Here is a 25,143-nt window from a genome sequence, read left to right as displayed (position 1 = left end):
TTTCTATAGGGAAGTGAGGTTTACTTTTAGCTTAAAATAAATCTCTTAAATAGTATACAATTTAAGCTTAAAACTATAGAACAAAGTAATCATTTCTGCTCTTAGCCAAAAATACATTCCTTATATCACTTTAAGATGGGATCTGTTCTTGCAACAATTTATCCCTCTTGGTCTCCTGTGCTTTTAAGTGTCGTTGCACAAAACTCTGAAAGTTTTCATCCTCCGCAGCGCCTTTAGCATCTTCCTCCATGTCCTCGACTTCCTCCTCTTCCGTGGCCACGGGCACCAGGCCCGGTGCCGTTATGACTATGTTGCCAAAGTTTGGTGGAGGATCCTTAAGGAAAAAACATGAAAGCAATTAAAAGAAAGCTGTAGTGTTCAATGATCTTAGTCATCATACGTTTAGCTCTATTCCGAGGGGAACGGCCACGCCCGCTTCTTCCACATTTACCGGTGGCCTGGGGCTCATTGTTGCCTGCTGCTCCGCTAGTCGCTCCTTTCGCATTTTCTCGTAGACCGGCTTGTAGTCCTTTTCGTACTCAACGACACAGTTCTGGATAAGATTCAGTAGTCGAGAAAAACCCACGCCAGTTTTAGACGAAATACCACAGTTGGGAAGGTTCTCGTAGAAGGTGTCAAGTGTAAGGGACATGGTGCGTGCCAGGTTGCTCACAAAGCTAGTCTCCTGCTCCAAGGCATCTTGGTAGACCACAAAGTCCGTCATCCACTCTTGAATAAAGCTGCAATCCATAAGGTCGATCTGGGCATGAATAGAGCCATATTAAATAGGGAAATGATAGGTTTAAAAGGAACTTTACCTTATTGAGAGCCACCAGGAAGGGTAATCGGGTCTTGTACAGAATGGAGCAGGCATAGAGCATGTTGGACATAAAGGTGCTGGGGCAGGAGCTGCGCACAACATCCATTACGTAGACTACAACGGTGGGGAACAAGGTGGCCAGACCCTCGGTGATTATGGTGCCTGAGGCGGACCAGGTGAACACCTCAATCTGACCGGGCGTATCGATTATACACCATTTGTGACCACGCTCTCCGGCCCGTCGTACCAGCTCCGCGAATTGGGACATTTTCGTGGTGAACATATTGAGCGCGGTCACAATGCTGCCATTTGGCCCCAGTTTATATTGCTTCATCACCTCCCGGTAGTTGACCGTATCCCGGATGTCCACGTGAGCTGCGTATGGCACTTCTCGGCAAGCAGGATCCAGATTAACCACGTACGGATTGAACTTCTCCTGGGCATGCTGGATGAGACTCCGCGTAAATGTGGTCTTGCCGCTGCCGGCCATTCCCAGCACAAGAATGCAGACAGGCGCCTCTCGGATGCCCTCGCTCAGGGACAGAGCAGACATTCCGATGCTATCCACACCAGCGGCCATTATTATTGCTTGGAATTTGGATGGTGAAATTAATACAAAATAAAAACCATGGAAGGCGCAAACGTGCGCTGCCCAGAGATGGGTAATCGTTCGATTTGCAGGCTATCTTTGTTTATCGATAGTGCGTATTTTAAGGTTCATCGAAGAAAAAATACCGCAGCTCCCAACTTTTATTATTTTTTATCAAATTTTTTGCTTATTAATAATCCTAATAAATTAAAAACAAATTATAATCCTAAAACAAAACAAAATCAATGTGCAACTTCATGGAATATGCACGAATATTAAAATACCATTTTTATGAAAAGAAAAATACCAAACGATAGCACTTACCGATGGTTCTGCACTAGTGTGCCATCATTAACGATAGGCAACGGTAAACTGAAAAAATGCGCGAAAAGAATGCAGAAAAACTAAAAGTGTTAATAAAAGTGTGTGAAAAACGATGGAAACCCGTCTAGAAGTGCGTCTAAAAGAGCCCAATCCACTGTTCACACGGTGGCTCGAGCGTTGGCTACGGGAAGCAGAGCGGCGTCAGCAGAAATCACAGTTTAAACTGCGCCAGGCACTGGAAGCCCTGAAAAGTTATCCTCTGCCGCTGTACAGCGGCCGGGACTGCGCCATTTTGCGAGGCTTTGGGGGCACCCTATGCCAAATGATTGACGAGGAGCTGCGCCAGCATCGTGGCGTCAACTTGTTGCCGCCAACAAGTGGCACCAGCGGGCAGTACGAACAGCAGGTGCAACAGGTGGTAAGAAAGGTGCAGGAAAAGCAAGAGGAGCAGGCGCAAAAGAAGAAAGAGAAGGAGAAGAGGCCCCGCAAGCCCACCAAAAAAGAGTTGCTAGAAATGGCGGCCGCCGAAGAGCGTGAACGCCGTGTAGAGATGCCACCCGGTGGCTTTGAGGTGCTCCTTCTCGTGGACACCCAGGAGACGAGTGGCAAGAACAAACGGGTGCTGGATCAAACGCGCAGCTATCTGGAGTCCCTAGGTGCCCAGCATGAAGTGCGTCGCCTGACCATAGGTGACTTCCTCTGGATAGCTAAAGATGCTGCAGGCAATGAACTGGTCCTGCCGTATATTGTGGAACGAAAGCGAATGGATGACCTAGCATCGAGTATACGCGATGGTCGCTTTCACGAGCAGAAGCATAGACTAAAGCAGAGCGGCCTTAAGCATGTAATTTACCTGGTGGAGGACTATGGCGACAATGAGCAGCTGGGATTGCCCCTCGACTCCCTGCAGCAGGCCCTGGCCAATGCGAGGATCCAAACTGGAGTCCAGGTGGTGCGCACAGAGAATCACTTCCGATCGATGGCCTATTTGGCCAGCATGAGTCGCTCTCTGGGCCAGATATTTGGCCAAAAGACCCTGCACAGTGTGGAGCGTGCAACGACCCAGGACAAAGCCGACAGCTGCCTGCTGACAGACTCGAAACTGGGCTTACTTAAGTTTCGTGCCCTGTACGAGGATTCCGCCAAGAATGCTCAGCTTACAGTGCGTGAGGTCTTCGTCCAGCAACTCCTCCAACTGCACTCGCTCTCCCTCGAACGGGCCATGGCCATTGTGGAGAGATATCCAACACCACGATGCCTGCTCGACGCCTACGACGAGTGCCTGGAGCCGAAGGAAGCCAGGCTGCTGCTCGCGCGCATACCTTGCGGCCCTCTGGAACGACCAATGGGTGAGAAAATTAGTCAATGCTTACATGAATTCTATACGACACATTTTCGTTAGGATTAGCAATTGATTTAATGGGACATATCTAAGGTTATATACACGAATTTATACAATAAGTGAGAGAGAGAGATACATAGAGAATACGACGATTTCGTTTTTTGGACTAGTTAGTGTATGGATTCCCCCATGGACATTCGATAAGTGTGAGAGTGTCTAGTCTAAGCCAAATATACAAGTCAGCTGAGGCAGCCGGTTAGATGTTACGGAAATGCCTAATGGCCAGATCCACCGGCAGATCAAAGTCGAAACGCGACAGAGCATCGATGGAGCGCAAAGAGTCGCGAAAACCCGTGCGGGCCACATAGCTGCTGGACGAGTAATACGTGTCCACCAGCTCATGACAGCTGAGGATCAAATTCAGCCACTCCACCAGCAAGTGAGAGCTGTAAAGAAGAGTTGAAAATGAGTAAAGGAAACCTGGAAAACCTCTACCCTTACTCACTTGAGTCCCGCACAAACAAAGGCCTTAAAATGCGCATTGTTACTCCTCTTGTATGGCCTGTGCATGGCCAGGATCATGCCCACGGCACTTAGAAGACTCTGCTTGGCTGTCACCGCCTGGGCATCCACAATGTCCAACTGGAAGCTCTGCGACAACTTGCGGGCAGGCGTATTATTGTACTCATCGCCATGCTTTAATCTGTAGTAAGCTAGTACCAATTCCCAGGCATGCATGGCCCTGCCCAAGCCCATAAATTGTGAATCTCCGCTGGAAGCAGCTGGTATTACCGCCGCTGGTGGACCAGGATGTAGACATCGCATAAATGGAACCATTAAACTGGATGCTGCCGATTCCGCCGGTATGCGTAATCCATGCTGTATTAATTGCTGCAATGTTCGGGCAAAATTCTTACGCACCACCGTCGTCAATTCACGTCCAATTGTGGCTATTGAATCACCACGCATATGTGCCATACGTCGACTTTTTCCCTCCTTTTCCCACTCGAAGTTGGAGTAGCTGATATCCTCTTCGGAATCGGAGGAGACGGCACCGCTGCAGGCGGCATATGGAGCCAGTTCATGGCCAGTGGGCACTGCTCTTCGGCAACGTGGCGGCACAGTGGTTAATGCTCCATTTTGGGCATTGATAACTGGATGAGATGGATGGCCAGTGGAGGAAGATGAGGAGGAGTGCTCCTGCTCCTGTTGCCTTTTCTGCTGCTGCTGCTGTTGACGTAAAGCCCGCTTGATATTGGCCAATTTCTCGCGATCGCAGCTCAAGGTGGCAGCCAAGGCAGCCACCTCTTGGATGTCCACTTCCAGTTGGGCGCGGAGATCCCTAAAGGAGAAAGTGAAAGGAAGCATCTTCAATCGACTTAACTATCTTAATTCTTCAAAATTATCATCATATGCAACAGTTTGGCACTCTTGAAAGGTAAACTATAACTCAAATTCAAAGTTTAAATAATTATTAACTCCATAACTCACCCCCAGTGATTGCCCTTGTGCGTTTTCTTCAACGAATTCTGCTGGAAGTCATCGTGGCGCGGCTTTACCAAATGCGTGCTCGCAAACATTTGCATCAGAAGCGATGCCTTGTCCAACAGTCCATGAGCTTTGCTGTGTAGACTCTCACCGGAAGTGGAAGCAGCACTGGACGATGGTGGAAGAGCTGCTGCTGCTGTTGTGGCAGGTGAGTTTTTTGCTCTACCAACAATTGGTGACGGTTCATTGGGCGGAGCAATTTGTGAACTACTTCGGGCTGTCTGCTTGGCCGCATAGCTATTATATGCTCCCGAGAGGAGCTTCAAACGATCTCCCACAGAACTCTGATCGGCATCGCACTGTAGGAAGGCAATGAAACGTTCGAGGTCGGTTATTTGCGTCTTTAACTGGGCCACCAGCTGCTCCTTCATCTTCAAGGGTCCCACAAATTCGCCAATGGCATTGTCCACCTGATGACGCAGCTGTTCGGTGCTTAGAGTCGGCAACTCATGCTGTTCCACCTGAAGATTGAGCTTGGCACGCAACTCGTCGAGAATGAATTTCTGCTTTTCGAGCAACACATGCTGTGGCAAGATGCCAGGCTCTCCTGCCTCGTAGGCCAGCTGTTCAAGCTCCGTGAGCTGGGACTTGAGTTGCTCAATAAGCTGGCTATCAGCGACAGTTTCCTTTTCACCCTCAATCGAGGAGCTCTTGGCCTGCTTGGCTTTCGCTTCCTCCTTGGGCTGAGCGGCATCTGGAATACCCTGGAAGGCAAAGTCCTCGAGATCACGTAACAATTGATCCCGTTCCTCTGCAGGAGCCTCAACAATCTGTCGCACTCTTAGCTGGACGTGAGCGAAATGGGAAGTTAGAGCTAACAGGGAGCTAGTGAGCAGCTCCTGCTCATCTTCGATGCTTCGGAGGCGAGCCAACTCGCTTCCTGCACTACCACGACGCGTCTCCGACTTGTCCAGTCCCTGCTCCAGTTCACAGTCCACGCCCGAACTGGCACTATTGGCATCATCATAGTTGGCGCCCAGCGGTGACCAGCGTTCGCTGAGGAGCTCCTGCTGCTCCTGCTCCGGCTCTAGCTCCACTTCCTCCTCCTCTTCCTCATCCTCGGGTTCCTCTGGCTCCTCTTCGGACCCAGCTGGCGGGAGCTGGCCTTCTACATTACAGGAGGAGTCCTTGGACTCGAGCGCTTCCTGGGCCTCGGCCATTTTCATTTCCATATGGAAATGCTGGCGAGGTTTGGCCTCTTCCTTTTGCTTGCCTGATTATCGTAGGTTTTCCTTCTGATTTCCTTGGGTTTCCTCAGTTTTCTGTTTTTTTTTTTCCGTTGTTTGCTATGGCAAGAAAAATCAATCGGTGGCTTGTTCCGCTTTCTGTGCCAGCTGGCCCAGCTCCCTTTGCTTTCTCTTTCTCTTTTCCACGGTGGCGTTTTATCGCCTCGATTCTCTTTGGTCCTCTCTGTGTGTCCAGTTCGTCGAGGGTTTGATGGAATGCGATGAGCGCGTGGCCACTGCTTCTGACGCACTGCCAGCTCACGGGGAAGCCATGGCTATAGGAGGAAGCTTTTTTTTTTTAGGGGGGGCCTCCTTCTTTGGGGGTGGAAAATGTAGAAGCTTTAAGCTATTCTCCCACGCATCTATGGGGTTGGTATCTGTGATATGTGAGCTTTGTTATCTATCTTTGGTTATCAGTCAAGTTTTTAACAAGGGTTTAAATGGTAAAGGTAAAGGTAAGGTTTAAATGGTATGTAAATAGTAAGCTTTTTTGTTGGGGGTGAATTATTTAAGGGCGCTTTTTGTTGTTATTTTCTTACTTGAGGGTGGTATTTGGGGTATGAGGGGAAGTTTGAAGGCTCTGAAATAATATCTGGGTATCAGTTAAGTTTCTAAAAGGGGTTAATAAATTAAATCTCTAAGTTCTGAGTTTTCTTGCTTAGGGTGAGTTAATTAAATAGGCTTTCCGTTAAACTTCCTTAGCTTGGTGATGTCCTGAAGAGCTTAAAAGCTTTAAGTTGATGTTTCCAAGAAGGGTTGTCTAGAAACTTGTAAGCCTGTAAGCTTATCCCTTTGGGGTGTGAGTTATAAAGAAGCTTTAAGTTAGGCTCCCCCGACTTGGGGGTGTTATTAGGCTTAGCTTTAAAGCTTTATAAGATATTCTGGTGATCACTAAAGTTTCCCATAAGGGTGACAAACTTAAACATCTAAGCTAAGGGTTTTTAAGCTAGTCCTTATAAGCTAACCGCGAGCTTTTTACCACTTGTGCCCCTTCCTTAAAGCTCTTCAAGTCCCAAACTTGTCCCAAATTGCTCAAGTTTCTCACCCTCTTAGGGGGTGTATAAGGCCAAAATGAGTGCCAAAAGGCGGTTACTCATGAATCAATGACAATTATGACCTACATTACCAAAACATTTTTAGACAGAACATTGACCGCAGCGGTAAACACGCATAGAACACGCTGCCCAGCCCAGCCCAGACCCCTTCTCTCTCTCTCTCGGAGACCTCCTTTTCCTTCTCCTGGTTAAGATAATGAAATCCCCGGCATTTTCGAGTGTCTACCGATAAGGCAGCAGCAGCGGAGATTAAGCCACAGCGAAACAAGTTTGCGGTCTACGCTGCTGACAGCGCACCTTATCAGCAGCCGGTTTGATGATGGGTCAGATAAGTCTGTCAAGTGTCTGACACAGCAACCATGGCGGTCATTTTGGGGTCACCCACCCCCCAAAGCGTCAGCTAACCAGGAAATTCAATGTCCAACATGGAAAGTCCATAAGAGTCTTGAGAAAATTAATAATCATATAAAGTTAGATGGGGAAATTAATTGAAAATGAAAGAGGGTAAGTCTTTAGTTGAAGGTAGAATTTTAGATTAGAACGGGTTTAGAAAAACTCTTAACTTAAACTTAACGAGATCTTTTAACGATACCTTATTACTAAATCTTTTTACTAGACCTCTTAACAAGATCTCTTTTTTAACTATAACTTTTAACGAAATGTCTTAACGAGACCATTATTATAACTTGTATCCAATTTTTAGTTACAGATTAAGTAAGGGGTTTAGTAGAACTATTATCTACATCTATTAACCAGAGCTCTTAACCAGACCTCTTAACCGGACCTCTTAACAAGACCTCATACTTACACTCTATGTAGAAGTGATATCCTTTCGAGGTATAAGTTCCACTTAGTCCTTAGAACTAAGAATTCCCTGAAATCATTATGAAACCCAAAACAAGAACTTCAAGTTATTCCCCTCTTTACCCTTTCTTCACAAAACTTCTTTTGTTGAGTGTGGTTTACAAACTTATTTATTACAACAAACAAAAAAAAAAAAAAAAGAGAAACAGAAATGTATAAGGAAGCGATGAAGGAATGTAATGGAGGAAACGTAATTACGGAGAACGCTTAACGAGGCGTCAGATTGTGCTTGCCACCATCGATGGGAAAGAGGGCGCCGGTGGTGAAACTGGCCTTGGAGCTGGCCAAGAAGGCCACGGCCTCGGCCACTTCGTTAACATCACCCACACGGCCCATGGGATGCGAGTTAATGGCCCGCTGTAATACACCCTGATATTCCTCATCCACAATGCCGATGCTCTTGTGTATATTGGTGACCACAAAACCAGGATTCACTGAATTGACACGAACACCCTGTGGTGCCATCTCCAGAGCCACGATCTTGGTGAACTGATCGAGGGCAGCCTTGGACACACCATAGCTCAAGGCACCGGCAAAGGGACGAAGTCCAGCACAACTGCTCACATTGACCACAGCTCCTTTGGTCTTCAGGAGATGTGGGAGCACGGCCTTTGTCAGCAGGATAACACCACGTAGATTGGTATTCAACACGGAATCAAATTCCTCAATATCCAAATCGATGAGTCCTCCTTTGCCCAAAATGCCGGCATTATTCACTAGGACATCGATGCGTCCGAATTTGTCCAGGGTTTGCTTGACAATAGCCGCTGCATCCTTGGTCACATCAGCCACCACAATCTCAGCCTTGGCTCCTTTTAGATTCTTCTTGGTGGCCTCCAGATTGGCCACGTTGCGTCCCACCAGGGCCAAAGTGGCACCTTCACGGGCCAGCACCTGGGCAATAGCGGCACCAATACCACTGCTAGCTCCTGTCACGATCACCACCTTGTTGCTGAGACTCATCTTGGACAACTGAAGCCGGCAATGGCTTAGAGTGGGTATTTATGGGCCTGGTCTCTCCTAGAATCTCTTACGCTCTCTTACTCTCTGATTGGAATGTCTCTGATAAGATTACAGCTATTGGGTGCTGCACTCAAAGAAAAAGGCAACAACACTTTTGTTATCTGTATAAAAGTGGGTAAATAGTTTCACATTTTTCCAGTTGTTTGTTTATTTTTTTTTTTATTATGTGTTAAAAATAGAAACAGAGATTTATGGGTTTCGGTAAAGGTAAAAAACTTTCCTTGCAAAAAGTTAAGCCAAGTTGGGAGTTAATTTATTTACTGATTTTTTTATTTACTTATTTAAGATCTGGCTTTGTTTTTAGGGATAAATATTTTATGGATATTAAATAATAATTTATTTATTTCTTTCTTTCTTAATTATTTATTTTTATTTATTATATCACTGTTTAAGTGTTAAATAAGTTTAAAAAATTTAAAAACGGTCTTGTTTTAAGAACTGTTAAAGAAGAAAGCCTCGTCTTGGTCTTTAGTAAGGATACTTAGATGATACATCATCATTTATTTTTATCTACAACCAGTTGGGAATTTTAGTTTAGAGCTAGTTAAATTTATTTACGATTGGTACCATTAGTAATTGGAATTCAAGAAGTCATAAAAGACAAGAAGTAACTGTTCTAGAGGAAAGTCGCTACTTACTTTTTAGTATCAATAGTCAGTTGATATATCAGCAGTTTGTGGCTAAAACCCCTTGGGAATTTTAGTGCAAACCAAGCTGTACGGGTCTGAAGAGGTTTCTTGTGTACCTTTTTAAAATTGATATAGGAAATACTTATTTTATAGAATATTAAGTTCTAAAACAAACTCAGTTAGAACTCTGTAGAATTACTTGTTCCATTTATTTTTTGTCAGTGTAAATATGACGTAAATTGTAGTTGAGGTAATCTCTTTCTCTCTCTTTGTGTTTGGAAAAAACCAACCTGTTGAGGTTCACCTTGGGCTCGGGTTTCCCGGTCACAAACCCAAGGGGCATACTCTCTATCCTCCATGATGGTCTTTATCGATGCTCTAGCATCGCATTAGCAACTCGGTTGCGACTTGGTCGCGTTTTTTTAAACGAGAGAGAGGCCGAAAAAGTTTTTAATTAAAACTTTCCATGGGTCTTGTTGTCTGATTTCAAACATTTGTGAAATCATGCCTGAGAACTGGGCTCTCCATGCCATTTATCGGCCTAGAAGACGGGCCTCCTCCACGTCCTTGGGTTCAACTTGAAGTCGAACAGGGGGGGCCGGGTCCGTTGTCAGATAATTAGCATTTCCATTTGGCTTGAGTGCGCGCTCGTATATCAACGCCTCTTGGAAGCGAAGATAAGGCAACGGGGGCCAGCTGTCGAGGCATTTGGAGGACACTCGCCATTTGTGGCGATAATGGTACAGTGAAGGTTAGCCAAGCCTAAAGTCCTCTTAAGGATATATATCTACATAAAGGAGAAGGCCAGTTTCCACTGTATTTTGCAAAATAAATTGGGGACATTTTCGGACCTAATCGTTTTTCTCTCTAGCTAAGCTAAGCGTTTCTCCTTGGCAATTACTCAAAATCTATGAGCGAGTGGATTAATTAATTAAAATAGTGACGACGATGGCAATCCCAGAAGGGATAGAATAGACGAATTCATAATAATAATTAAGTATCCGAACTTGAGAAACTAAGTGAATTTTCCATCAATTGGATAAAGCGAAATCATGATTGATTTTAATGATTTTAATTAATAACGAAAAGCGAGAGATGGAGCATTTTGTACACACATTCCATTAAGTATGTGTCCTTCAAGGAGGAGCCAGGAGTCACTGGCTTGAAGCACTTGGAGTATAGCTCTCTAGCCACACTTCTACCGCCCACTTGGATTCAACTCAATTTGTTGTGAAGATTTGAAGGCGGAGTCGGAGTGTCACAATGTTACTTGGGCCAACGAGATAAGCCCAGAGTGCCATTCGTCGTTGTCACAGTTGTCCTCTGATTTCCCCCTGCCTGAATTTGTTGCTTGATTTCACTGTGCAGTCACTTTCACGCCAAGGACAAGGCAGGATTGGATAGCAGGATAGTAAAGGACACTGGGAACCCCCCCCCCCTGGGAAGATGCATTGATAAGTGTGCAGCGGTTTATGGAAATTGATGTAAAGGAATTTCATGTAATTGACAAGCGACAACGAAATTGCATACAAATTGCTTAATCCTAGAAACTTCCAATCTAAAATAAATTAACTTTTAATTAAACCAAAGCAAAAAAAGAGGGAACTCTGCAAAACACAAACAAAAAATAAAAAACAAAAACAAAAAAAAAAGGAAATGGAATAGATAGTGCAAAATAAATGAGAAGGAAGTGCAAATACCCTTGAAGAAGTCCTAAGACCAAGTGCCAAGAGTCCTGCCCCCCTCCTCTTTGCTTGCTTGATGCTAGGTGAAATGCTTTTGTCGGTTTTAAATTGGTAAATAAATGGACAAACTTGTGCAATAAATATCTCAAACCCCCCAAATCCTCCCCCTTTGAGAAAGTTGAGTAAGAACTTAAACTAAGAATTAAGTTTAAATACTATATATACAGCAGAGTGACTCCTGACTTCTGGTCCTTACTTCAGGGCAGCCTTGTTCTTCAATGGCAGAAAGGCGGCCATCAGGCAACCGGCTAGAAATAAAAAGGGGATAAGGATTAGGTGGATATAGTTACCCAGAAGGACCTTACCAACTTACCAAACATGAACAGACTGACCATGAAAAAGGGCGGCACACAACCCAATCCCATCAGAGCTGGGAAAAAGATATTTCCCAGCAGAGAGCCCATGCGACCGAACATCATTTCCAATGAGACAATCATTGTCCTGAAAAGGGGAATGTGTATATGTGTTACATGACGACATTCTAAAGTGCCAGGATCAAGGGATATTACTCACCTAAGCGAAGTGGGAAATAGATTGACCGAAGCACTGATTACCGATGTGGCTGATATACTGCCCATGGTCACAAATAACGAAGCTAAAGCCACAGTAGATATTGCTGAATTGGACCAATACATGCCAATGGAACAGCAGCCAGCAGCAAAGAGACCAATTGCTAAGAGAGAAAAATAAGACAATTATTACTTAAAGTTATCTTGTGTTAATTATATAGAAATACTCACTCATAATACGCTTAACACCAACCAAATTGACCAGAAAACCGGCCAACATATAGGCCACAAAACCAGCAGCAGCCACTATTAGATTATTTGTATATGTTGAGGCAGTGATATTCACATGACACTCGGCCAAAGGATCATTACGAGTGGCTGCCTCTAGCTGAGCCTGAGTGCGATTCACACTGTACTCCAGGATGTTGCAAATGCTCGTAGAACCAGTTTCACCACTTGCAATCATCAGTTGTTCATATTCATTGATCGAGGCAAAGAGCTGAGGCAGCCACAAACGCATCGTGTTTTGTCTATAAATAATAATAATTATCATATTAAGACTTCTCTATGACTTTAAAGACTTACCCCAATAGCACACAGAAATTGAGCAGATATACCCAGAGGGATAAACCCAAGTAGGGTTTGGTGAACAATGGTCTTAGCTGAGAGAAGCCTGAGGTCTTCTTTAGCGTCGCTGCCTTGGCACCCTGTTCGGCATCTTGTAGGTCATTATTATTATCAATTGGCAGCTTACATTCAGCTGAAACAGTCTTATCCTCTTTGTGTTTTTTGGGCTCAGGCACAATCACTTCATTGGCCAGCAATTTGATCTGTTTAAAAGGTTTAATATTATTAAATTTAGTTAGGAATTTAATTGGTTCTATATAATTGCTCACTGGAAACGAATCCTTGGGTTTGCGTGTATTTAAATGATACATGAATTTAAAGGCATCCATGGCCTCTTGATTTCGTCCTTTTGACATGAGAAATTTGGGGCTTTCCGGAAAGAAAAAGAAGAGCACAAAGCTCAGAAGACTAGGTAAGGCGGTAATGGCCACAAAGACCTGCCAGGAGGATACTGGAAAGGAGAGAAATGTATAAGGGATTAATAAGAGATTAAAAAGAGATGATTAAGAGATGATTAAGAAATGATTAAGAGATGAATGAGATATAAATATGAACTAATTTCCCAAGTATATTTAAGTTCTTATTTTGCAATCATATGAAGTACTTTTTTGAGTTAAACTTCTAAAAGTTTTAGCATCTATTATTATTTGTACTAATTTCTTTATAACTTCTTTTGGAATCATAAAAGTTAGCTACCAATCAGTTTTCAGATCACCTTAAAAATTAGGTTATAGCATCACTTTTTAAATGAATCAGACTTTGATATGAGAGTTTTAAAGTCATATATCTAAGAATCTGTTCAAACAACTCAACCGGCGCGTGGAGTGTGAATCGTTTGACTGATTGTTCCATACCATGAAGCTGCCTCATCAGCTGTTCGCTCGGTAGCTTATCTATCATCATATCTATTTGTCTTATTATCTGCCCAAAGGCTATCTCCTCTAATTTGTTTATCGTCAAAACAACTCAACACGTAATACAACCCCTCGGGACACTTACGCGACAAAGTCCAAATGTTAATATTCCATTCCTGGGGTAGAATTAGCATGGCCAAACCAGGTAGCGTCAAAGTGGCAATGGAGAACATGATGCCCACCACCATCATGATGCGCTGGCGATGTTTGCGTCCATGGAGTTCCGTCAGATACGTCATGAGCACTGCAAAGGGTCCACTCATACTGAAATTTACACAAAAATTCATTCACAAGTTACTCTATATATATATCTAGAGATAAACTCACCAGAAACCTCCCAGATACTTAAACACCATCAGCTGTATCCTATTCTGACTGAAGGCTCCACCCAGCACACAGAATGTATCTGCAGCATAGCCCAGAATGAGAAGATTCCTTCGTCCCTTGGTATCCGCCAGGTAACCCCACATCACTGCTGAACAGATCATGCCCGCATAGGTGATGGCATTTAGAATACCCTTGTCCAACAGGCTCAACTTGAGATCACACTCGGCACTGGGCAGGATGTAGGACATTGTTGAGGTCTCATAAACAGTGCCCATGGCTGCTGGGATAGCAGCAATCAGAAGTAGGATATTGAACATTCCAAATCCCGCGGCATCTATGGCGGTCTCGAAATCTGCTCCTGCTCCTGCTCCCGTTGTCATCTCTGTCCTGGGAATCACCTGGTCACCTTTCTGGTTAGAATCTTGATCCACCTGCTCGGTGATCTTGGGCAGCTTGGTGGTTGCACCCATCGTGTGCTGAATGCTTGAATTGCCTGTGCTAACTGAACTTGAGGCGTTGGCCGGTAACGTTATATCTTCCACGACAGCAACCTCCAGGGGCCTCAAATCAAATCTTTGTTGACACTAATTGGGTAAAGAAAACAAAACAGCAATGAGATGCTATGATTATCTAGAGACCTGGGGATTACCCTGGACGGTAGCTAGGGGGAGGCACTACCTGTGAGTAGTCGCGTGGACATAGGATATCCATGGAGGTAAGACCTCACTTTCACCCTTTCACCTGCTAGAATTTCATCAAGAAGATTTTCCATGAAAACAATTAAACAGAACACACCCCTTAGTGTTTATTCAACGGGGCTTATGATTGTTTCCATTAGCATCAGTATCAACATCATCAGCCGTATCAACAATGCTCGTATCAGTATCATCAGGCCCCTTGTCTGAGGTGATCACTCTACCCACGACTGTCCACGCGAATGGTAGGCTTTATGACCACCGTGATTTCGGTTAACTGATTTTCTGTTACTCCCTTAGACTTAACTTTAGAGGGGTATATACCTTTTCCGACAAGGGGTAGAGTCTTTGAGTTGCTGAATTAAATTAAATCTCTTATAGCTTTGTTATATTTATTATATATTTCCATGAAACCTTATTAAATTTGTTGTTTAACTAAAGTAATCCTGCCTGGAAAAGTCCAAGCGAATGGTAGGTGTTAGGTTTAGTGATTTCTGGTACTCCCCTAGACATAACTCCTAAGGGGTTTATCCTTTCCCCGAAAAGGGTTAGACTCTTTGAGTTTGAAAATTAAACCTCTTAAAGAGTGATGGTAATTAATTCTAAATTCTATTATTTAGATTTTGAAACCCTAGTAAAATCCTTTTCCAACTGGTTTAGTCCTCACTGTAATTATTTCCACATACATTAAAGATATATAACATAAACCTATTTAAATGTAATTCCTACATTCCCGCTGCTTTTTGCAATTATAAATTTGAAAAAAAAAAAAACAATAGGTAAAATAATGTATGTAGTTGGTAATTTTTAGTCGAATTTGTTGAACGTTAAGTAAGGTGGGAGGTGATGTAGATTCGCACCTGTTTTGATTGCGGCTTCTATGACGACATGGACCCACGATATTCTCCGCCATTTTCCATTTAGACCAGCTTTTTGGCCCAGTTGCCAGGCTGGGCAAGAGCGTTGCCTAGACCCCACAGTTTTGTCGTTTGTCGTTGTCGTCGTCATCGGGCTAAAACTAATTGCAATGATTACGGGTTATGAGTTGGTTTCCCTGCAAAACTTTTCGGGATTACGATTACTCATGTAGGAGCTTAGTGTGCGCTGTGGTCTGGTCTGGTCTGGTTTTTCTGGGTCTGATGATGTAGGGGGAACCGAGAGGTTGTAGCTGGGCTTTTGGCGTGTGCTGCGATTTGTTTTGTCGCAAAATTGTGGCCATGCACAGTGGGGTATTGGCCTGGCCTCTACTGCCTGGTCATAGATCAGGATTTGATAGTAATTAAGCGGGCTACGAGGCGGAAGAATCGTAAGAGAAGAACTAGTAATTAGGAGGAGATTAAGACCGCAGCAGGAGCAGGAGCAGGAGCAGGAGCTCGAAGCTGCAGAGTGTTGAGTAATGTCAGCATAAAGGGATTTTGTGGTGTGACTTAAGGAGCGGTCTTATTTGTCAAGACAAAAGTCTAAAGCTAGTCCTTTCGACTTGCATACATTTTACCTGAATATGGGCATGATTTTCTCTCAAATATTGTATGTCAAGGAAAATATTTGTGTATTTATCTAGGAAAGTTTCTGTAATTTATATATATATATCTGAAATAATAGCTAAGTCTAACATCTTGATGGTCCTCCAGGAAAAGGTTTTCTCACTCAGAAAATGATTCATTCATTCATGCTGCTCCTCCGACAGCATTTAATTAAGATAAACAAGAAATTTTGCTAGGACCATGCCAGGACGAGCTCTGTATTCACAGGACATTCCACCCCACCCCTTTTTTGAGCACTTTCTGGTACAATCCAACCCACTGTTCTATGATGGGAGGAGGGCCATGACCATGCCATAAAAGACATGACGAAACCTAACCAAGATTGAAATTTTTCCACGCTACAATTTGTTTAATTTCATCAGCTAGAGATTCTCAGGGATTGGGGGGGAAAAGCGGAAAAGCGGGGAATAGAGTGAGGGAAAAAGGGAGGAGAAAGGCGGAACGTCAACGGATGTCTACGCAAATTTCTTTGCGCTATTATCTAAGTCAAACAGAAGCGAGTCGAGTCGAAGTGAGGCGAGGCGAGGCGAACGCCAAAAAGTTTTTCACCTCCAACAATCTGGACCAAAGTGTCAAGGGGTATTGTTAAGGTGGCAATTTTACACTGAGAAAATAATCCATCTAAAACTAAAGTCATGGGAAAATGGAGAATTATAATTCCTTTAGATTTAAATTTTAACAAGAAAAAAACTACTTTAGGAAGGCAAAGTTTATACATCCTTGCAATGTGCACTTAAATTATAGCATTGAAAAGGAAATCTATCATAATAATCTAATTAAAATAAAATTCGCATTCTTTAAATTATTTTTTTTTTTCGATATTTTTATATGACAATTTTTTTTGATAAATTTAAAATTCGAAAAACTCATAACTAAGTCAAAAATGTATTAATTTCGATTCGGAAAGCTGTTTTATGCTAGTTTTTATTAGTTTAATAAATCTACAAACTCCATTTAAAATGTAAAAAAATTAAATTTTTTTCGATTTTATTTTTTAATTTTAACCCCTTAAAAAATTCAAAAAAATTAAAATTTTTCTTTACTTTTTAAGATAGCTAGATCGATTTGGCTTTTGATGCTGATCAAGAATATACATACTTTATAGGGTCGGAAATGATTCCTTCACTTAGTTTTAAGGTTCTGACTAAAATTAGAATACCATTTCCTAATAGATTTTAACTATATATTTATGTGACAATTTTGTTGAGAAATCAAAGTTTTAAAAATTCATAACTAAGCCAAAAATGCATTAATTTGAAATAGGAAAGCTGTTTTATGCTAGTTTTTATTAGTTTATTAAATCTACATACTCTATTTTAAATGTACAATAATTAAAATTTCAATCAATTTTTTTTTTGACAATTTTAAAGGTGAAACCCCTTATAAAATTTGGAATTTTTTTAAAAAACCTAAATTTTCTTCAGACATAGCTAGATCGATTCGGCTGTTAATGCTGATCAAGAATATATATAATTTATAGGGTCGGAAATGATTCCTTCACTTAGTTTTAAGCTTTTGACTAAAATTAGAATATTATAGAAATGGTAATATAACAACCATAAATAGGTACATTTCTCAATCTATCCATCTTTTAATTAATGTATCTACCTATTAATTTTTATATAATTTTTTATTATATTATATATATATTCTTTCTATTTATTCATTTAAGTATATACATCTATAAATATATATATTTCGTTCTATTTAATTATCCATCTATATATCTATACATTTATCAATCTATCTATCAATCTACCTATCCATCTATCAAACTACCTATGTTATTATCAATCATTCAATCTATTATCAATTTCTATATACGGATACTATTTGAACTATGAAATCAAGGTATTTTAGGTATATTTTTACTACATTTTAAGAAGTATTTCTATAAAACTAAAACTAAACTTAAATGGCTCTTAAAGCTGTCTCACAAACTGATGGCTATTGTTTCATGAATTTCAAGATTGTGGTTTCCAGGACCTTGTTTTTCTTACTTCTAAGAATGTTTTAATAAAATTATGATTAATTTTGTATAATGTAATTACTAAAACCTACTTCAATACTTCTTTCCCTTAACTTTAAATAATACTTCTTCCATAGTTTTGAAAAAGAAATAATCTATGAGTATTTTTGTTATATTTAAAGATTTAATATGAAAGAAATCATTCGGGAAACCCCATTCACCTTTGAATTCCCAATCATCTTCTAGTTATATCACAATTTTTTCTCTGTATCTTGGCCAAGTGGGTGTAGTGTAGTGTTGCCTGCTGGCCGTGCTGTAGTTAACGGCTTTGCATTTTGGACAGCGTCACAACTTGGCAACAAATTGGACTTTTGTTTGTGTTTGTTAAAAGGCTTAATTTGTTGTGCTTTCGGTCTGGGGTTGGGGAAACATTATGAGAGGGTGCTCCAGAGAGAGGGAGGTGGAAGAATGTGGATGTGGATGATGGGCTATGGTTTGGTTTTGGTATGGATAGTGGTTCCCTGTTTCCTAGGTCCTGCCTCCTGGCCTCCTGGCCTCCTGGCGGGTGCTGTGGTTCGGTGGTGGCGCCGACTAAAGTGCTTCGAATAACTTGAGTGAGCGAATAGTATGAGTATGAGTATGAGTGTGTGAGTGTGTCCGTTCAAGGTGTGTGCTTGGGTGTGTGTGTGCGTATGTTGAGGTGTGTCTGCCTAAATCAAGCTCAAACAATTTCAACTATTTGAATTGCCGAGCCATGGCAAGAGAGCATTAGAGTGCTCACACACACACATGGCACACACACCGCTTACACTGAACAAAAATAATGGGTTAAAGGTAATCCCTTTTTTCTGAGAATGAAAATATTTCATCAGAATAATCATAATGGAATGATGAGGGATAAGTAGTTGACGATGATTCACTTAAAAGCTTTACTAAACAATAACAATGTTGTTTAAATATTTACAAAGAGAGGGATAGAGTCATTAAAAACGTCGCCTTTTGATAAATTAATAAACAATTCTTGAGCACCTTTTGTGGGGTTTGTTATTATGGAAATTAACCAACATTAATGGGAATTGTTTTTGTTTAAAAAAAGGTAGACTAGTTTGTATATAGTTTCCTTTATGTAAGATTAACTAAATTTGGGAGTTTGAAAATTAACCAACATTAATGGGAATTTTGTTAAAAAAAGGTTTATAAATACTTTAATCTATGTAAGATTAACCAAATTTGGGAGTTAATTAGTTAGTTAGTTTTTACTTGTTTCAAATTTAAGTTTATTATTTATGTATTCAATTTGTTTTGTAAAATATAGGTGTAATATTGATTCAGTTACGCTACATCAACAATTTCTGTTATTCCTAGGAAGACAACTTTAAGAAGTTCAGAAATCATTGCAAAAATCTCTTTTCTTTGTTTGTTATTATTATTTTTCAAATCTTTCTTCTCTAAAATAATATGTAACAGTGTAAGAGAACACCTACACGAGCAGGTGCATGTGGCACTCAGCTGCTAACGACGTGCCCAAGTAAATGTCAAACTAATGCCCAAGCCTCGCACCGCAGGAGCCAGGATGCCAGGCCACGAACCCACCAGCACTTGTCCCTCCGCATCCTTTATCCTTTTCCCATCTCCCAGCTCCCAGCTCCATTCGCTTCGCAGCTCCGCCGCATTTCACCGCAAACTATCGACGGCCATCGCCAACTTAATAATGTAATGTCCCTCATTGGCGCTTTAAGTTTATGTATTCCGCTCCCGCTCGCTCCCATTTTGTGGCACGTTGCTTTCCCATTTTCCACCTTTTGGAGCAGGTGACCTAGAGATGGAAGTGAGTCCATGAGTTCGTGAGTCGTTGCTTTCATTATATGGAATTTTTACAAGTATTTTAATTGAGACTGAAACAAGAAAGAAAGCTACCTTTGGCTCGCCTCAATTTGCAATGGATATATATATAATAAAGCAATGCCTGTTTTTACCGATTGTTTGTATAGTAGCTTCATATATGATATAGTAGTCCGATATTCATACAATTTTACACAAAATTCTAGATTTACATATAATGGATATGTATCAAATTTAAAGAAAATCTGTTAAAAACTGCAAAAGTTATATTTTTTTCTTAAAATTTTCCGATCGATCCTATGGCAGCTATATATATATGTATATATGTGGTCCACCGATTCGCCAAGCTCCGACTTATATATAAGTAAAATTATATAGAAGAATAGATCCATAGTTTAATTGAAATAGCTTCCAAAACAATTCTCGCACACTGTGCATATAATTCCCAACTGGTTCTAGCATCCCCGGAACGAAGTGACTGCTGCCGGCCAAGTATCAGAAATGTGTTGTGTTTAAAAGTTGCAAGTCATTGTTTACTAGTGTTCAAAGTTAGTGAGTGATCATACATACATACTTACTGATCATAGATACTTACTGATCATAGTTACTTAATGTTCAGAGTTACTTATTGATCATAGTTAATTACTGATCACACATTCTTACTGGTCATACATGCTTACTGATCATAGTTACTTACTGGCTATAGCTAATTACTGTTCAGAGTTACTTACTGCTCAAAATTGCTTATTGATCATTGATACTTGCTGTTGAAAGATACTTCCTGATCATAGTTAATACCTGATCATAGTTAATTATTGATCATAATTACTTACTGGTCATAGATACTTAATGTTCATTGATACTTACTGGTCATAAATTACTCCCAAGCTTAAGTAATTAAGACTAACTAAGCTTTAAATAATTGCATTTTTTGCATCGATATTTATCCATATTTTTATATGACATTTTTACCGACAAACCAAAGTTTAAAAAACTCATAACGAAGCCAAAAAGGCATTAATTTTAAATCGGAAAACTGTTCTATGCTAGTTTTTATTAGGTTAATAAATCTGTATACTCAATTGAAAATCTAAAAAAATTAATTTATTTTTTTTTGATAAATTGACGAATAACCACTTAAAAAATGTCGACAAAATTAAAAAAAAAAAAAATTTTCGTCCGGAGATGGCCAGATTGATTCGGCTTTTGATTCTGATCAAGAATATATATGATGTATAGGGTCGGAAATGATTCATTCACTTAGTTTTAAGCTTCTGACTAAAATTATAATACAATTCCTTAATAGATTTTAACTAAATATTTATGTGACAATTTTGTCAAAAAACCAAAATTGCAAAAACCCATTACTAAGACAAAAATGCATTAATTTCAAATCGGAAAGCTGTTATATGCTAATTTTTATTAGGTTAATAAATCTGCATACTCCATTTAAAGTGTAAAAAAATTCAAAATTTTATCTTTTTTTTTTTTAATTTTAAAGGTGAAACCCCTTATAAAATTGTGAATATTTTGAAAAAATGTAAATTTTCTTCAGACATAGCTAGATCGATTCGGCTGTTAATGCTGATCAAAAATATATATGATTTATAGGGTCGGAAATGAATTCTTCACTGTGTTTAAAGCTCCTGACTAGAATTGTTTTGTGATTTGTTTAATTCCACTATATAGATTTAATAATAATAATAATAATAAAATAATACATTATTATTATTTTTTTTTTTTTCAAGAACTTTGCCTTATTTTTAATCTAAATTCTTAATTTTCTTTTTTCAGATAATATTCAAGTGCCTATTAAAGTGTAAAGGTTAACCTTTGAAGCTTGTAAGCTAGAAAAGTGAATTGTGAATTATGCTTATTCACCTATCCTATTTTAAATTTGGAGTTATAAATCGGTGAGTGATTTAAATATTTACTATTTTAATATATATTTCTATACTCTGTATATTGACTACTTGCTTGTTTTTAAATACTTTTTAATAACATTTTTTAATGCATTCGTGTCTTTTGCGAGTAATTAAAATAATATTTGCATCTCTTTTAGAAAATAAGCTTTCTTAATCTTAAGTATAACCCGCTTAAAATCATGCTTAAAAGCACTTTCACCTTAGTTGCTTGCACTAGTAGCATTAAGCAAGAATTATGCTTACTGCTTGGTTTTTCTCTGTACATTCTCACGCTATATTTGTATATATCTTTATATAAAAATTAATAATTCCAAATTAGAGTTAAAAAGTACTTAAAAAAAACTTTTCTCAAATCCCCTTTACCCCAATTTAAATCTCCTAAAATTCGTGTCACGCTGTTATATCAATGAAAATGGAAAATTCCCCCCTTGCATCCAAAGCTGCAAAGTTTTATGCAATTTATTGCATTTAATGCTCACTAACAGTTAGCGAAAATACCCGATACACAGGTGAATGTGTGTATGTTTTGTAGTTGAGTGAGATTTTGTGTTTTCCGCAGGGAAAACACACAATGCCAAAGGCGGGGCGAAAAACTAGAAATGAGTAAGCGAATTAATGCGTGAACTATTTAGCAAGCTAGAGCCTGACATTGCGTGTTATAATTTACCTTTTTTGCCACCTGCAACCATTACACCACCTGTTGCCCTTATGCCTTAAAGGTGAAAACACACACAAAAAACCTTGAAAGTCAGCCTTCGTCGGGGTTGTCAAAACGCCAGTTAGTCTGTGAGTCAATCAGTCAATCAATCAATCAAGCCGGCCTGTTGACGGCTTCCTAATTGGATGGCCAAGAGCGGCAAGTTTGCCTTTAATCACTTAAGCGGCATCGATTGTGTGATAACTTTATTGAAAGTCGCCTAATCAAACTTTATTTTTCCAACACTCTGGATAGAATTTTCTTCACGCCTCTGTGAGTGCTAACGGCAAATGCTGTTGAATGCATTTTCATTCTAATTTTACCAAAAGGAGAAGCAAAGCTCACTGAGAGAATATACTATATACTTTTAGTGACCTCTCTTGATAGGTTTTGCTGTTTCCAAAATTATTTAGGCCAAGTTTGATTGACATTAAAGCCTTGGGGCGTTAGCAGGTGAATATGATATGGGTCCTTTTGACTGGGGAATATATATTTAAGCCTTGAGTCAGAATTAAATTTTCTAGATACCTGAAAACTCCTTTAAATTCCTTTAAATTCCTGAAAACTACTCTGTGAATTCCTGGCAACTCTTGTGAGTTGTGTAGAATTTAAAAATTAGAATTTAGAATTTCTCTAAGTGTCCCTTTTCCGACATTCAAATGATGGCCCCATCAACACTTGGCTCTTGGCTCGGCATCGTCCTGTCGTTGGCATTGTTGTTGTTGATGTTGGTTCTTTGATGAGCTTAGGAGGATGTTCGCATCCACATCCACATCCACATCCACATCCACATCCGCATCCGCCGCTCTGAAAGCTGCTAAAGCTTGTTTCGAGCAGCAACTAACGGTGAACGCTAACGGGGTAATCGCCGGTAATGTTCGCTCAAGGCTTAGGCCACCTCTTCTGTGCTCGCTCTGCTCCTGGCTCCTGATCCTGGTCGTGGTCCTGCTCCTGCTCCTGCTTCCTCTGCACTTCCACATCCATTTTTGCATTTTTTGGTCCTCCTTTTTATTTTACCACGCTTTTGCTCTACACTTTGCCACGCCACGCATTTTGCACGCAGAAACACCAGCTGAAACACTGAGAGAAAAATAGGGGTTTAAAAACAGGGGTATGAACTTTAATTTAAAAATAACTGTATATATAACATTGTATAAATCAGATCTTATTAACTTTAATTTCTTGGAATTTGTAGTGCTTTCTAACTATTTAGAACTAGTATCTTTTACTTTAGTTAATATTTAACAGACAGTTTAACTGACAGTTAAAAAATAGTAGCATTTTGTACATGAACATTGCATTTCAATTACATATTCATTGCACATTAATTCAAAAAATAGTAAACGTTCTTATTTGAACATGAAGTAAAATATAATAATATATATATATGTTATTAACTTTAATTTCTTGGAATTAAGAGCTAGTTTATCTAACTTTATAAGACATTTAACAGACAGTTTAACTGCCAGTTTAAAAATGGTAGCATTTTGTACATTAACATTGCATTTCAATTACATTTTCATTGCGTTTCACTTCACAAAAACAGTAAACGTTCTTATTTAAACCTAAACTTAAATATAACTTTATATATATGTTATAAACTTTAATTTCTTGGAATTTGTAGTGCTTTTTATCATTCTATCATTTAGAGCTACTTTAGCTAACTTTAGTAAACATTTAAAAAAATAGCATTTTGTACATTGTCATATAATTTACAGTAAACTGTAAAAATTGTTACCATTTAAACGTTAACTTGCTTGCAATAACTCGCTTAATAACTGAACTTTTGTTCTGAAAAACAAGCACATTTTATAACTTGAAACTTTATTTTAAATTTACAGAAAACCCCGTCCTTCCTTAACCTTTCCTGGCAGTTAAGTAAGAAGTACCTTAACCGAGCGTTAAGCAACTGGATCAAATGTCTCTAACTTTTTTATTGCAAAAACTTAACATTTAATAATGTATCTTTCTTTATTAAATGTTAAGTTTTTGCAATAAAAAAAATAAAAAAATAAATTGTGCAATGTTGTTTAAATTTCATTTATTAACTTTTAAAATTTATTGAACGAATAAACTGAACTTTATAAATTTGTTTCGTGAAATAATTCATGATTAATACTTAAATAATCCTTGTTAAAAAAATAGTGATCATTTAAAGTTACTTGATTTGAACAGCACATTTTGTGCACTTGAATTGAATTTGAAATTTATAAAATCAAAATACATAATTTATAAATTTTAATTATCCTGCAACTTAATCGGCAGTTAACTAATAGGAACCTAAACAGAACATTATGAAATTTATCAAAATAAAATGAATATGAATAAAATAAAAAGTCTTTTAATGAGGAAGGAAAATTCCTTTCTTGATTTAAATAAATATATTACTAAAAATATTATAATAAATACGAATTCTTTTATATTTTGTATATATTAAAATTAGAAATGTGTAAGAAAATACTTTTTTCTCTCTGTGTAAAAAAACGAGCGAGTAAGCTTGAACCAGAACGAGAAAGCGTGTGCTGCCACAGAGCTAAGCCATGCCACATGCTAAATCCTTTGTTCCTTTAATTTGTTATTGTATTGGCGTGCCAAATACCTCTATCTCCGCCTCCGTGTCCGCCTCTGTGTCCGCTTCGGAATCCTGGCTTCTGCCTTCTGCCTTGTGCCTCCTGGCTCATCCTGCTTCCTCCCGGCTTGTGCCTCATCTCCCACCATTTTTTTTGGTGGCCACTCAAATTTAAGCGCTGTTGTTGTCGTGCGTCCAACCACATGAGGCATTCCACATGAGGCCATTCCTGGCCCTGGTCCTGGTCCTCCTCTGTCCTCTGCTGCCACGCATCCGTGCCGCTAGAACAAGAAACTGTGAAATTTTTTAGGGCCACCGAAAAACAAAAGGCATGCCCAGACCAACAACAACAACAGTAAT

The 25,143-nt window shown here is 39.8% G+C and overlaps 5 protein-coding genes across 6 annotated transcripts; 1 reads left to right on the top strand and 4 right to left on the bottom strand.

The window, feature by feature from the left end:
- On the bottom strand, positions 1–1,807 carry LOC110179488 (GPN-loop GTPase 1). The gene is made up of 3 exons (XM_020947062.2): positions 819–1,807; positions 401–760; positions 1–334 (listed from the first exon to the last, which is right to left on the bottom strand). Exons 1-3 carry the CDS (start codon positions 1,398–1,400, stop codon positions 131–133), a joined length of 1,146 nt encoding a protein of 381 aa, XP_020802721.2. The 5' UTR covers positions 1,401–1,807; the 3' UTR covers positions 1–130.
- mus81 (mus81 structure-specific endonuclease subunit) lies at positions 1,744–24,550 on the top strand. 2 transcript variants are annotated; one of them, XR_015272279.1, is made up of 5 exons: positions 1,744–3,082; positions 3,136–4,513; positions 4,573–4,771; positions 21,387–21,505; positions 24,056–24,550. XR_015272279.1 is itself a non-coding variant. In XM_020947061.2 (1 exon), exon 1 carries the CDS (start codon positions 1,846–1,848, stop codon positions 3,133–3,135), a length of 1,290 nt encoding a protein of 429 aa, XP_020802720.2. In that variant the 5' UTR covers positions 1,755–1,845; the 3' UTR covers positions 3,136–3,521. The 2 variants fall into 2 exon arrangements, 1 of the variants encoding a protein (XP_020802720.2); XM_020947061.2 differs by lacking the exons at positions 4,573–4,771; positions 21,387–21,505; positions 24,056–24,550 and having other exon boundaries at positions 1,755–3,521.
- LOC110179485 (RUN domain-containing protein 1) lies at positions 3,126–6,130 on the bottom strand. Its single transcript, XM_020947059.2, has 3 exons — positions 4,567–6,130; positions 3,581–4,417; positions 3,126–3,521 (listed from the first exon to the last, which is right to left on the bottom strand). Exons 1-3 carry the CDS (start codon positions 5,793–5,795, stop codon positions 3,332–3,334), a joined length of 2,256 nt encoding a protein of 751 aa, XP_020802718.2. The 5' UTR covers positions 5,796–6,130; the 3' UTR covers positions 3,126–3,331.
- LOC110179489 (uncharacterized) lies at positions 7,851–8,737 on the bottom strand. The gene has a single exon (XM_020947063.2). It carries the CDS (start codon positions 8,729–8,731, stop codon positions 7,976–7,978), a length of 756 nt encoding a protein of 251 aa, XP_020802722.1. The 5' UTR covers positions 8,732–8,737; the 3' UTR covers positions 7,851–7,975.
- Positions 10,890–14,049, bottom strand: LOC110179486 (uncharacterized). The gene is made up of 7 exons (XM_086835556.1): positions 13,543–14,049; positions 13,301–13,479; positions 12,260–12,752; positions 11,906–12,204; positions 11,679–11,838; positions 11,479–11,606; positions 10,890–11,413 (listed from the first exon to the last, which is right to left on the bottom strand). Exons 1-7 carry the CDS (start codon positions 14,010–14,012, stop codon positions 11,358–11,360), a joined length of 1,785 nt encoding a protein of 594 aa, XP_086691682.1. The 5' UTR covers positions 14,013–14,049; the 3' UTR covers positions 10,890–11,357.
- Positions 24,551–25,143: the final 593 nt, after the last annotated feature.

The sequence above is a fragment of the Drosophila serrata genome, unplaced genomic scaffold (genome assembly GCF_035046125.1).
Source record: "Drosophila serrata isolate PLE 108 unplaced genomic scaffold, ASM3504612v1 contig_276, whole genome shotgun sequence".
In the NCBI taxonomy this organism is placed as follows: domain Eukaryota; kingdom Metazoa; phylum Arthropoda; class Insecta; order Diptera; family Drosophilidae; genus Drosophila; species Drosophila serrata.
The sequence above is the reverse complement of the archived record's forward strand: the minus strand, read 5'-3'. Positions and strand labels throughout refer to the sequence as shown.